Source organism: Mobula birostris, chromosome 22, assembly GCF_030028105.1.
Source record: "Mobula birostris isolate sMobBir1 chromosome 22, sMobBir1.hap1, whole genome shotgun sequence".
NCBI classification, from domain to species: domain Eukaryota; kingdom Metazoa; phylum Chordata; class Chondrichthyes; order Myliobatiformes; family Myliobatidae; genus Mobula; species Mobula birostris.
The window spans coordinates 27943523-27957118 of NC_092391.1; the positions used below are offsets into that span (position 1 = coordinate 27943523).

At 48.8% G+C, this 13596-nt stretch overlaps 1 protein-coding gene across 2 annotated transcripts in view; it reads right to left on the minus strand.

Moving 5' to 3' along the window:
* Positions 1-13596, minus strand: part of col5a1 (procollagen, type V, alpha 1) — a 295086-nt gene that overhangs the window by 242027 nt on the left and 39463 nt on the right. For both annotated transcript variants that reach the window (XM_072240466.1, XM_072240467.1), the window contains exon 2: positions 12661-12828. In XM_072240466.1, the coding sequence (XP_072096567.1) occupies positions 12661-12828 (168 nt within the window). The remainder of the gene's footprint in view (positions 1-12660; positions 12829-13596) is intronic.

The following is a 13596-nucleotide window of genomic DNA, read 5'->3' on the forward strand; positions in this document are numbered from 1 at the left end:
TCAGTACAGTCCCTCTAAAAGTGTGACACTTCCTCAATACTGTCCCTCTGACAGTGTGACAACGCCTCACTACCGTCCCTCTGACACTGTGACTCTCTCTCAGTACTGTCCCTCTGAGAGGGTGTCACTGCCTCAGTACTGTCCCTCTGACAGTTTGACACTCCCTCAGTACGATCCCTCTGACAGTGTGACACTCCCTCAGTACCGTCCCTTTGACAGTGTGACACTCCCTCGGTACAGTCCCTCTGACAGTGTGACACTGCCTTAGTACTGTACCTCTGGTAGTGCGACACACTCTCATTAATGACCCTCTGACAGTGTGCCACTGCCTCAGTACTGTCCTTCTGACAGTTTGACACTCCCTCGGTATAGTCCCTTTGACAGTGTGACACTCCCAACATACGGTACCACTGACAGTGTGACACTTACTCAATACAGTCCGTCTGACAGTGTGACAACGCCTCACTACTGTCCCTCTGACAGTGTGACAGACACTCAGTACTGTCAGTCTGACAGTGCGACACTCCCTCAGTACTGACCCTTTGACACTGAGGCGTTCCCTCTGTACTGTCCCGCTGACAGTTTGACACTCCTCTATACTGTCCCTCTGACAGTGTGACGATCCCTCAGTACTCAAACCTGACACGGTGACACTCTCTCAGTACTGTTCCTCTGAGAGTGTGTCGCTTCCTCAGTATTGCCCTCTGACAGTATGACACTCCCTCAGTACAGTTCCTCTGACAGTGCGAAACAGCCTCAGTACCGTCCCTCAGTCAGTACGAGATTCCCTCAGTAATGTCCCTGTGACAGTGTGTCACTGCTTCAGTACTGTCCCTCTGACAGTTCGATACTCCCTTAGTACTGTCCGTCTGACACTGTGATACTCCCTCGGTACTGTCCCTCTGACAGTGTGACAACGCCTCACTACTGTCCCTCTGACAGTGTGACAAACCCTCAGTACAGTCCCTCAGTGTGACACTGCCTCAGTACCGTCCCTCTGGCAGTGTGACACATCCTCAGTAATGACCCTCTTGACAATGTGTCACTGCCTCAGTACTGTCCATCTGACAGTGTGACACTCCCTCAGTACTCTAACCTGACACTGTGACTCTCTCTCAGTACTGTCCCCCTGAGAGTGTGTCACTTCCTCAGTACTGCCCCTCTGACAGTGTGACATTCACTCCGTACAGTCCCTCTGACAGTGCGACACTCCCTCAGTACTGTCCCTCAGTCAGTGCGAGACTCCCTCAGTAATGTCCCTCTGACAGTGTGTCACTGCCTCAGTACTGTCCCTCTGACAGTGTGACACTCCCTCAGTACTGTCCCTCTGACAGTGTGACAGTCCCTCAGCACTGTCCCTCTGACAGTGTGACACTCCCTCGGTATTGTCCCTCTAACAGTGTGACACTCCCTCAATACAGTCCCTCTGACAGTGTGACACTTACTGACCCTCTGACCGCATGACAACGCCTCGCTACTGTCCCTCTGAAAGTGTGACAAACCCTCAGTACTGTCCCTCGGACAGTGCGACACTCCCTCAGTACCGTCTCTCTAACATAGTGACACTCCCTCAGTACTGTCCCTCCGGCAGTGCGACACACCCTCAGTAATGAACCTCTGACAGTGTGTCCCTGCCTCAGTACTGTCCCTCTGACAGATTCATGCTCTCTCAGTACAGTCCCTCTGAAAGTTTGATACTCCCTCTGTACCGTCCCTCTGACAGTGTGACACGCCCTTGGTACTGTCCCTCTGACAGTGAGTCACTCCCTCAGTACAGTCCCTCTGACAGTGCGACACTCCCTCAATACGGTCCCTCTGACAGTGTGACACTTACTCAATACTGTCCCTCTGACCATATGATGACGCCTCACTACTGTCCCTCTGACAGTATGACAGACCCTCAGTACTGTCCCTCTGACAGTGCAACACTCCCTCAGTACCGACCCTTTGACACTGAAGCGGTCCATCAGTACTGTACCACAGACAGTTTGACACTCCTCTATGCTGTCCCTCTGACAGTGTGTCACTTCCTCAGTATCATCTCTCTGACAGTGTGAAACTCCCTCAGTACCATCCCTCTGACAGTGTGAAACTCCCTCAGTACCGTCCCTCTGACAGTGTGACACTCCCTCAGTACCATCCATCTGAGAGTGTGACACTCCCTCAGTACTGTCCCTCTGACAGTGCGACACTACCACAGTACAGTCCCTCTGCCAGAGCGACACACCCTCAGTACCGTCCCTCTGATATTGAGACTCTCCCTCAGTAATGTCCCTCAGATTGTGCGTCACTGCCTCAGTACTGTCCCACTGACAGTTTGACACTCCCTCAGTACAATCACTCTAAAAGTGTGACACTCCCCCAATACCGTCCCTCTGACAGTGTGACACTTCCTCAATACTGTCCCTCTGACAGTGTGACACTTCCTCAATACTGTCCCTCTGACAGTGTGACAACTCCTCACTACTGTCCCTCTGACAGTGTGACATTCCCTCAATACTCTAACCTGACACTGTGACTCTCTCTCAGTACTGCCCCTCTGAGAGTGTGTCACTGCCTCAGTACTCTCCCTCTGACAGTGCGACACTCCCTCAGAACCTTGCCTCTGATATAGTGAAACTCACTCAGTACAGTCCGTCTGACAGTGCAAAACGGCCTCAGTACCGTCCCTCAGTCAGTGCAAGACTCCCTCAGTAATGTCCCTCTGACAGTAAGTCACTGCCTCAGTACTGTCCCTGTGACAGTTTGACACTCCCTCAGTACCGTCCCTCTGACAGTCTGACACTTACTAAATACTGTCCCTCTGACCGTATGACAATACCTCACTACTATCCCTCTGACAGTGTGACAAATCCTCAGTACTGTCCCTCGGACAGTGCGACACTCACTCAGTACTGTCCCTCTGACAGTGCGACACTCTCACAGTACTGTCCCTCTAACAGTGTGACACTGCCTCAGTACCATTCCTCTGGTAGTGCGACACATCCTCAGTAATGACCCTCTGACAGTGTGTCACTGCCTCAGTACTGTTCCTCTGACAGATTCATGCTCTCTCAGTACTGTCCCTCTGACAGTGTGACACTCCCTCGGTACTGTCCCTCTGACAGTGTGACACTCCCTCGGTACTGTCCCTCTGACAGTGTGACACTTACTCAATACTGTCCCTCTGACCGTATGACAATGCCTCACTACTGTCCCTCTGACAGTGTGACATACCCTCAGTACTGTCCCTCTGACAGTGCGACACTCCGTCAGTACCGTCCCTCTAACATAGTGACACTCCCTCAGTACAGTCCCTCTGACAGTGTGACACACCCTCAGTAATGACCCTCTGACAATGTGTCACTGCCTCCATACTGTCCCTCTGACAGTGTGACAACGCCTCACTATTGTCCCTCTGACAGTGTGACACTCCCTCAGCACTCTAACCTGACACTGTGACTCTCTCAGTACTGTCCCTCTGACAGTGTGACACTCGCTCAGTACATTCCCTCTGACATTGCGACACTCCCTCAGTACCGTCCCTCTGATACAGTGACACTGACTCAGTACAGTCCCTCTGACAGTGCGAAACTGCCTCAGTACTGTCCCTCAGTCAGTGTGAGACTGCTACAGTACTGCCCCTCTGACAGTGTGACACTCCCTCAGTACAGTCCCTCTGACAGTGTGACACTACTTCAATACGTTCCCTCTGAAAGTGTGACACTTACTCAATACTGTCCTTCTGTTCATATGACAACGCCTCACTACTGTCCCTCTGACAGTCTGACACTCCCTCAGTACCATCCATCTGACAGTGTAACCCTCCCTCAGTACTGTCCCTCTGACAGTGTGACACGACCGCAGTACTCTAACTTGACACCATGACTCTCTCTAAGTACTGTCCCTCTGAGAGTGTGTCACTGACTCGGTACTGTCCCTCTGACAGTGTGATACTCCCTAAATACGGTCCCCCTGACAGTGCGACACTCCCTCAGTACCGTCCCTCTGAAAGTGTGACACTGCCTCAGTCCTGTCCCTCTGACAGTGTGACACTGTCTCAGTACTGTCCCTCTGGCAGTGCGACACACCCTCAGTAATGACCCTCAGACAGTGTGTCACTGCCTCAGTACTGTCCCACTGACAGTTTGACACTCCCTCAGTACCTTCCCTCTGACAGTGCGACACTCCCTCGGTACAGTCCCTCTGACAGTGTGACACTCCCTCAGTACAGTCCATCCGACAGTGCAACACTCGCTCAGTACCTTCCCTCTGATATAGTGACACTCCCTCAGTACTATCCCTCTGACAGTGCGACACAACCGCAGTACTCTAACATGACACTGTGACTCTCTCTCAGTATTGTCCCTCTGAGAATGTGTCACTGCCTCAGTACTGTCCCTCTGACAGTGTGACACTTACTCAATATTGTCCCTCTGACCGTATGACAACACTTCACTACTGTCCCTCTGACAGTGTGACAGACACTCAGTACTGTCCCTCTGACAGTGTGTCACTTCCTCAGTACCGTCCCTCTGGTAGTGCGACACTCCCTCAGTACCGTCCCTCTAACATAGTGACACTCCCTCAGTACAGTCCCTCTGATAATGTGTCACTGCCTCAGTACTGTCCCTCTGACAGTGTGACAACGCCTCAGTACTGTCCCTCTTACAGTGTGACAATGCCTCATTACTGTCCCTCTGACAGTCTGACACTCCCTCAGTACCATCCATCTGACAGTGTGATACTTCCTCAGTACTGTCCCTCTGACAGTGCGACACGACCGCAGTACTCTAACTTGACACTGTGACTGTCTCTCAGAACTGTCCCTCTGACAGTGTGACACTCCCTCGGTACTGTCCCTCTGACAGTGTGATGCTCCCTAAATACGGTCTCCCTGACAGTGTGACGCTTACTCAATACTGTCCCTCTGACAGTGTGACAGACCCTCAGTACTGTCCTTCTGACAGTGCGACACTCCCTCAGTACTGCCCCTCTGACAGTGTGACACTGCCTCAGTACCGTCCCTCTGGCAGTGCGACACACCCTCAGTAATGACCCTCTGACAGTGTGTCACTGCCTCAGTACTGTCCATCTGACAGATTCATGCTCTCTCAGTACTGTCCCTCTGACAGATTCATACTCTCTCAGCACTGTCCCTCTGACAGTTTGATACTCCCTCTGTACCATCCCTCGGAGAGTGTGACATGCCCTTGGTACTTTCCCTCTGACAGTGTGACTCTCCCTCAGTACAGTCCCTCTGACAGTCTGACACTCCCTCGGTATAGTCCCTCTGACAGTGTGACACTCCCTCAATATGGTCCCTCTGACAGTGTGACACTTACTCAGTACTGTCCCGCTGACCATATGACGACGTCTCACTACTGTCCCTCTGACAGTGCGACACTCCCTCAATACCGACCCTTTGGCACTGAGGCGGTCCCTCAGTACTGTACCGCAGACAGTTTGACACTCCTCTATACTGTCCCTCTGACAGTGCGACACTCCCTCAGTACCGTCCCTCTAACATAGTGACACTCCCTCAGTACTGTTCCTCTGACAGTGTGACACTGCCTCAGTACTGTCCCGCTGGCAGTGCTACACACCCTCAGTATTGACCCTCTGACAATGTGTCACTGCCTCAGTACTGTCCCTCTGACAGATTCATGCTCTCTCAGTACTGTCCCTCTGACAGTTTGATACTCCCTCTGTACCGTCCCTTGGAGAGTGTGACACGCCCCTGGTACTGTCCCTCTGACAGTGAGACACGCCCTCAGTACAGTCCCTCTGACAGTGTGACACTCCCTCAATACGGTCCCTCTGACAGTGTGACACTTACTAAATAATGTCCCTCTGACCGTATGACAATGCCTCACTACTATCCCTCTGACAGTGTGACAAACCCTCAGTACTGTCCCTCTGACAGTGCGACACTCCCTCAGTACGGTCCCTCTAACATAGTGACAGTCCCTCAGTACTGTCCCTCTGACAGTTTCATGCTCTCTCAGTACTGTCCCTCTGACAGTTTGATACACCCTCGGTACAGTCTCTCTGACAGTGTGACACTCCCTCAATACGGTCCCTCTGACAGTGTGGCACTCCCTCAATACGGTCCCTCTGACCGTGTGACAACGCCTCACTACTGTCCCTCTGACAGTATGACAGACCCTCAGTACTGTCCCTCTGACAGTGTGATACTCCCTCAGTACCGACCCATTGACACTGAGGCGTTCCCTCAGTACTGTCCCGCTGACAGTTTAACACTCCTCTATACTGTCCCTCTGACAGTGTGTCACTTCCTCAGTATTATCCCTCTGACAGTGTGAAACTCCCTCAGTACCGTCCCTCTGACAGTGTGAAACTCCCTCAGTACCGTCCCTCTGACAGTGTGACACTCCCTCAGTACTATCCATCTGACACTGTGACATTCCATCAGTACTGTCCCTCTGATATAGTGACACTCCCTCAGTAATGTCCCTCTGACAGTGTGTCACTGCCTCACTATTGTCCCTTAGACAGTTTCAGGCTCTCTCAGTACTGTCTCTTCGACAATTTGACACTCACTCTGTACTGTCCCTCTGACAGTGTGACACTCCCTCAACATGATCCCTCTGACAGTTTAACACTCCCTCAGTACCGTCCTTCTGACAGTTTGACACTAACTCACTACTGTCCCTCCGACAGTGAGACACTCCCTCACTACTGTCCCTCTGACAGTATGACACACCCTCAATACCATCCCTTTGACAATGTGACATTCCCTCAGTACAGTCACTCTGACAGTGTGACACTCCCTCAGTACCGTCCCTCTGATATAGTGACACTCACTCAGTACTGCCCCTCTGACAGTGCGAAACTGCCTCAGTACCGTCCCTCAGTCAGTTTGACACTCCCTCAGTACCGTCCCTCTGACAGTGTGACACTCCCTCAATACGGTCCCTCTAACAATGTGACACTTACTCAATACTGTCCCTTTGACCATATGACAACACCTCACTACTGTCCCTCTGACAGTGTGACAAACCCTCAGTACTGTCCCTCGGACCCTGCGACACTCCCTCAGTACCGTCCCTCTGACAGTGTGACACTGCCTCAGTACTGTCCCTCTGGCAGTGTGACACACCCTCAGTAATGACCCTCTGACAGTGAGTTACTGCCTCAGTACTGTCCCTCTGACAGTTTCATGCTCTCTCAGTACTGCCCCTCTGACTGTTTGATACTTCCTCTGTACCGTCCCTCTGACAGTGTGACACGCCCTTGGTACTGTCCCTCTGACAGTGTGACACTCCCTCAGTACCATCCATCTGACAGTGTGACACTCTCTCAGTACTGTCCCTCTGACAGTGCGACACTACCGCAGTACAGTCCCTCTGACAGTGTGACACTCCCTCAGTACCGTCCCTCTGACATTTTGACGTTCTGTCAGTACTGTCCCTTCGACAGTTTGACACTCACTCAGTACAATCCCTCTGACAGTGTGACACTCTCTCGGTACCATCCCTCTGACAGCGTGACACTCCCTCCATCTGTCCCTCTGACAGTGTGACACTCCCTCAGTACTGTCCCTCTAACAGTGCGACACTCCCTCAGTACTGTCCCTCTGACAGTGTGACACTCCCTCAGTACAGTCCCTCTGACAGTGCAACACTCCCTATGTACCATCTCTCTGACAGTGCGACACTCCCTCAGCACCGTCCCTCTGATATAGTGACACTCCCACAGTACTGTCCCTCTGACAGTGTGACACTGCCTCAGTACTGTCGCTCTGAGAGTTTGAAGCTCCCTGAGTACTGTCCCTCTGACAGTATGGCACACCCTCAGTACCGTCCCTCTGACAGCGTGACACTCCATCAGTACTGTCCATCTGACAGTGTGACACACCCTCAGTACTGTCCCTCTGACAGTGTGACACTCTCTCAGTACTGTCCCTCTGCCAGTGTGACAGACCATCGGTACTGTCCCTCTGACAGTGTGACACTCCCTCAGTACTGTCCCTCTGACAGTGTGACACTCCCTCAATACTGTCCCTCTGACAGTGTGACACTCCCTCAGTACTGTCCCTCTGATATTGCGACACTCTCTCAGTACTGTCCACTGACAGTGACACTCCCTCAGTACTGTCCCTCTGACAGTGCGACACTCCCTCAGTACTGTCCCTCTGACAATGTGACATTCCCTCAGTACTGTCCACTAACAGTGTGACACTCCCTCAGTACTGTCCCTCTGACAGTGTGACGCTCTCTCAGTACCGTCCCTCTGACAGCGTGACACTCCATCAGTACTGTCCATCTGACAGTGTGACACACCCTCAGTACTGTCCCTCTGACAGTGTGACACTCCCTCAGTACTGTCCCTCTGCCAGTGTGACAGACCATCAGTACTGTCCCTCTGACAGTGTGACACTCCCTCAGTACTGTCCCTCTGACAGTGTGACATTCCCTCAGTACTGTCCCTCTGACCGTGTGACACTCCCTCTGTACTGTCCCTCTGACAGTGCCGTTGCTGCTTGGTGAGGAATATTAATCAGGACTCCTTTGCCTGTCTAATCAATATTCTGCTCAGGATGAGCAGGAATTCTGTGCAAACTAATACTGGAAATCCAAAGCCACTGTCTTCAGTTCCCTGTGAACCAATTCCACCCCCACCCACCCTCGCCACAGATTCCTCATACATTGGATTCTGGTCCACACCCCACCTCATCTTGAAGACCATTAAATGTCAGAGCCGCACGTCATCCTTTCCTCCTTTAACCCTGGTGATCTGCTGCTGGACAGCTCATTCCTGCCTTTATTATTTGTGCATACTCCTTTCCAGCCTTCCTCATTCTACTTTCTATCTCATTCTGACTTCCTCCTGCCCTCATTATCCCAGGAAGTCCCAGGAAGATGTGGAGGAAAGAGGAAACGGGGAAGAGTGCAGTGGAATAGATTTGGACTGATATGAAAGAAATCCCGCCAAAGCATGATGGACTAGACGATGTCCAGTGATAATTGTGATGAGTGTAGGCCAATCTCCTGAATTTCCCATTTCCAGAAATTAAGCTACTCCACGTACAATGAGGAAATGTTAAAGCCATTGTGTCACTGAGAGTCTGCACTTCACTAATGAAGGGAGAGTGGAGATGCTGTACCCTCAATCCTTTGGTAGATGCTTACATTATGAAACCCTGCAGGTTTCTCACTCTTTTAATTGTTGTCCTTTTGTGTCAGATCTTGGTTAACCACAGTCTAGACTGTATTTTTTTTTTGACTTGTGAAGAGTTAATGGCTTGAGCAGCTTTTCCCAGGCTGCTTGCATTGTGTCATGGGAGGTTAGTCCTGGCTAGTGGTCAAACACCATTTCATTTCTCGGCCCTTGCAATCACGCTAAATCCCTTACTCAGTTCATCGATTGACCACCATTTTTGAACACATCTCAAAGGCAGCAGAAAGTTACCTACTAGGTCAAGGCACGGACCTGAAGGCCAGATAAACTCTGAGACATCAGCCCTTTTTGTGAGTCCCTGATGACTACTGGGGAGTGAGCATTTGAAGCCCTAACACATTTGGAGCTATTCCATCCATTGTGGCTTGTGAGCTTTGCCTTCAACTATTCTCCATGTTTTTCCCTCTTAACACTCTTTTGTCCCCTTATACAAACACATGCCTGCTTCCAAAAGCTGGCAGACTGAATTCAGACCAAGAACACCATGGGAACAGAAGTAAGCTAACCACACTCTCAAACATGCTCTGTTATTCAGAAAGATCATGGTTGGCCAATGCCTGAACTTGGTCGAGCCAACTGTGTTAGATCCCTCAGTACACTTGTCCAACAAAAAGATATCAACTACTGCTTTGGAATTGTCAAATGACCTCCAGCCTTGACAGCTTTTTGTTGACTGTGAGTCCAAGATTTCTACTTTTGTCAGAGTGAAGAGGCGCTTCCTTCAATATATCTGGGCAGCCATGTCCTAATTCTAGGATTATGCTCCCTTGCTCTGAACCATCACTGGAAGAAAGAGTTTCTCTCCCTACAGTCACACCAACCACCACAGTTAGCTTACTCTTTAATCTTCCACTCAAAGTAATGCAACTCTATTCAAGCAGTCCTCATATTTTAACATTCTACTTCCAGCACCACTGATAAACCTACTCCCAGGATAATTTCTCTTTCCTTTTCTAAAGCATTATTATTCCACGACAGGTCTAATTACTGCTGCAACACAACTTCCAAAGCTTTCGATTTTGGAAAATATTGAAAGAAAAGCCGACATTCCCTTAGGTTTTTTTTTAATGATCTCATCCTCTACAACTCCACAGCTTCTACCTTCTTAACATTTAGGGGGAGAAAAACCTTGTACATAACTTTCTAGGTCCAATGTGGGACTTTTGATAAAGCTCGTCAAGAAGGCTGGCTCCATTCTGTTGTGGTTGTGTCTGAGAGGAGGATGCTGCGGAAGCTACAGAGTATTATGGGCAATCCGTCTCACTCCCTCCATGACATACGGGACAAAAAGAGCAGACACTTTAGTAACAGACTGACTCAATGGGAGTGCATCACTGAACGCCACAGGAGATTCTTTCTCCCTGTGCCTGTAAAAATCTACAACTCCTGCTCCTCAAGTATATAGGTACATGGTTTCATTGCACTTCTGTATTTTGCACTAAATTCCTTCAGAATAAATAAATTTTGATCTTAATCTTAATCTTAACACTCTTGTGCTCTGAATTCCATTTGTCACACTTGCCCAATGTATTCCCCTTTGAAGTATGTTTTCCTCTGCACCACTGACTGTAACGTTTAACTTGCTGCCATCAGCAAACTTGGATGGAAAGTTCTCCAAGCTGTTTTGCAGGGAACAATCAGTTCATTTTCATGTACGGGCTACAAATGGACCGGGACAGTATTCTGGATGTTGAAAAACAAATGCAACCCATTTGTCCAAAAGAGACAAGAGCAACAATTGAAATAAAATTTTATATTCTTAGCTTGATTTGTTGAATAGATCAGTTCGAAGAATAATGTCACTGAAATAATGTGAGTGAACTTCCTCATCCTTTACATTTGTAGATTCTATCCTCTGGTTCGAAGTGCAGGACCTAAGTAGCCCCAGTTGCATTTGCTGACTGGTTTAAACCCCGATAGTATAGATTATCGGAGCAGTGAATTCAAATAAGACAAATTCTTTACACCGCTGGAAATGTGTAATACAGGAAATAACTCTACCATGCAAAAGTCTTACCACATATACATAGCTAGGCTGCCTAGGACTTTTGCACAGTACTGTAGTAATTTTATGTATTGCACTGTATTGCTACCTCGAAAAAAAAACTAATTTCATGACATATGTGAGTGTTGATAAAGATGTGGGTCTTTATTGTGGACTGGGAGTGCGAGGGGGGACAGGGAGAGGAGAATCATGGTTGGGAAAAGGGGAAGGGAGAGAGAAGGGAGCAGAAAGCACCAGATGGACATTATATGATAACCAATTGTTTGGAATCAAATGACCTTGTCTGGTGTCTCAGGGCTGGGTGTTTCTGCACCCGTGCCTCCACCCCACTGTCCCAGCACGTCTTCCCTGCCTCCTGTCCCACACCCCTCCCACGGCACTCCATTCTTGTCATTCCTAACACCCTTAGCTCCTGCCAGATTTACAAACTTGCTCTCCATTCCACCTTGACATACACAGTACTGCGCAAGGTCTTAGGCACGCTCGCTGTATATACTGGATGTGCCTGACACTTTTGCACAGCACTGTAGCTCTATCCTCCAATCTCAGATCTCTGCCCTACACACTGCAACAAATCCTCATGAAAACATTGCCATTTCTTGGCAGCAGCAAGAATGAGTGGAATTTTCGATCATGATTCCCATTGGTTAGCACCTCTCAGCTAGCAGATGGCAGGTATCCGACCTGCTATATTTTCCCTATTGTTAATTTTCTAGATCAGAGCTCCATATCATAACACTGACCCTCTCTGACCAGCTCCAATATTAAGCTAGTCACCTCTGCACCAGCACAGAATTGCTGCCTCGTGCATGTACAATGAGCACAGTAAAATGAAGATTGGCTGCTATGATCTCAGCAGGGCAGTGAGATACTTCGCAGTTCTGCCTGAAGGTAGTTGCACGGCCTTGGTTTTCTTCTGAACTCGTACGTTTGGCTCTGCCACTGTAGAAGATGAGTTTGTTCGTGGAGGATCCTCCCACAGAAAGTTGTTTCATCAGCTGACAGGACTGCAGGGGTCTGATCTGATCCCTGTTCGAACACTCCGCTGCCTACCACCTTTCACTGGAGCTGCATACCTTCATCTGGAAGGTACCTAATTCTTCAATATGTCCAGTGCTACTCCTCACATCCTTCACTGGTGTAGGCCCCGGTTATAGCTCAGAGCTTACCATCTCACACATCCACGTATAATTAGCAAACTTGAACACTCTATAATTAGTCTCCAATTTATTTCTATTTTCTCTCCATTAACCATATGATCACTCTTCCCCAGAGGATCCTTCAGGTTACTAATTAACCCTATTTCAACACACAATATTAGTTGTAAAATAGGTATAACCCAGTTGGCTCCTTGACACATTGGTCTAGAAATGGACTTGAAGTCTTTGTTATAGACCCAGAGACCCAGAACAAAACTTAAGCCAAACATTTTTACCTCAGAAAAGTTGTCAGACAGACAGAACTGGTCTTACCTGGGTATAACTGTTTAGTTGGTGCACTGAGCTGGGCCAATTTCGTGACCTTATAGGCAACATCTGCAGTTCTGGTCAATTTTCTGTTGGGACAAAGCCCTGTTATTTTCTGTATTCCATCAGGTAAAGTGTGAAGTTCTAGTATCTTCAGGATGTCCACTGGCTCCACTGTTGAAAGAAGAGAAGATGATTAGAATTCAATTCACCCCAGGCTTTCTGGGAACCCATTCCTCCCTCCTTTGGTTAAATCTTTAAATTAGATTTACACAGTTTCTAATTCACCAACAGACTAACTGTTTAAAGAGAACATACACATGTAAAAAACTTACTCAGAAATATCATTTAACAACTGTCCTGGTAGAAGCCAGAATCAGTGAAGCTCCCAATGTTGACTGAGGCCCTTTGGCCCACTGTGATTGTCCTAACTCATTGAAAGAGCTCTGCAAATCTCACCCCACTAGGCTTCTCGTTAGCCCTGTTCAATTCACCCTTTCACACAGTGCATTCCTGATCATAAAGTTTCTTCTTCCACCTGGTTTGTTTAGGAATTGTCTTAATTCTGCATCTTCTTGTTACCAATCCACCTACTTGTGGAAACTTATCTTACTTATTTATGCAATACCCCGCCAATAAGAAAATCAGTTTCTTCAGGTCCATATTGTTCCATCTAAGGAGGAAACACTGATTTCAAGTTCTGAAATACTTTTAAATACTATCACACTTAAACCACATAACCTTCTAAACTCAAGGGAACACAACTTTGGCCTCTTCAAAGAAAACAACTGCTAGAGGGACCCATTGGCTCAGAGGAGGCCCTTCATCTGGACTGGAGGATGTCAGTCTCAAACATTGACTATATCCCTCCATAGATGCCACCTGACCCTCTGTGCTTCTCCAGCAGTCGGTTTTTTTTTTGCTCAGATTCCAGCATCAGTG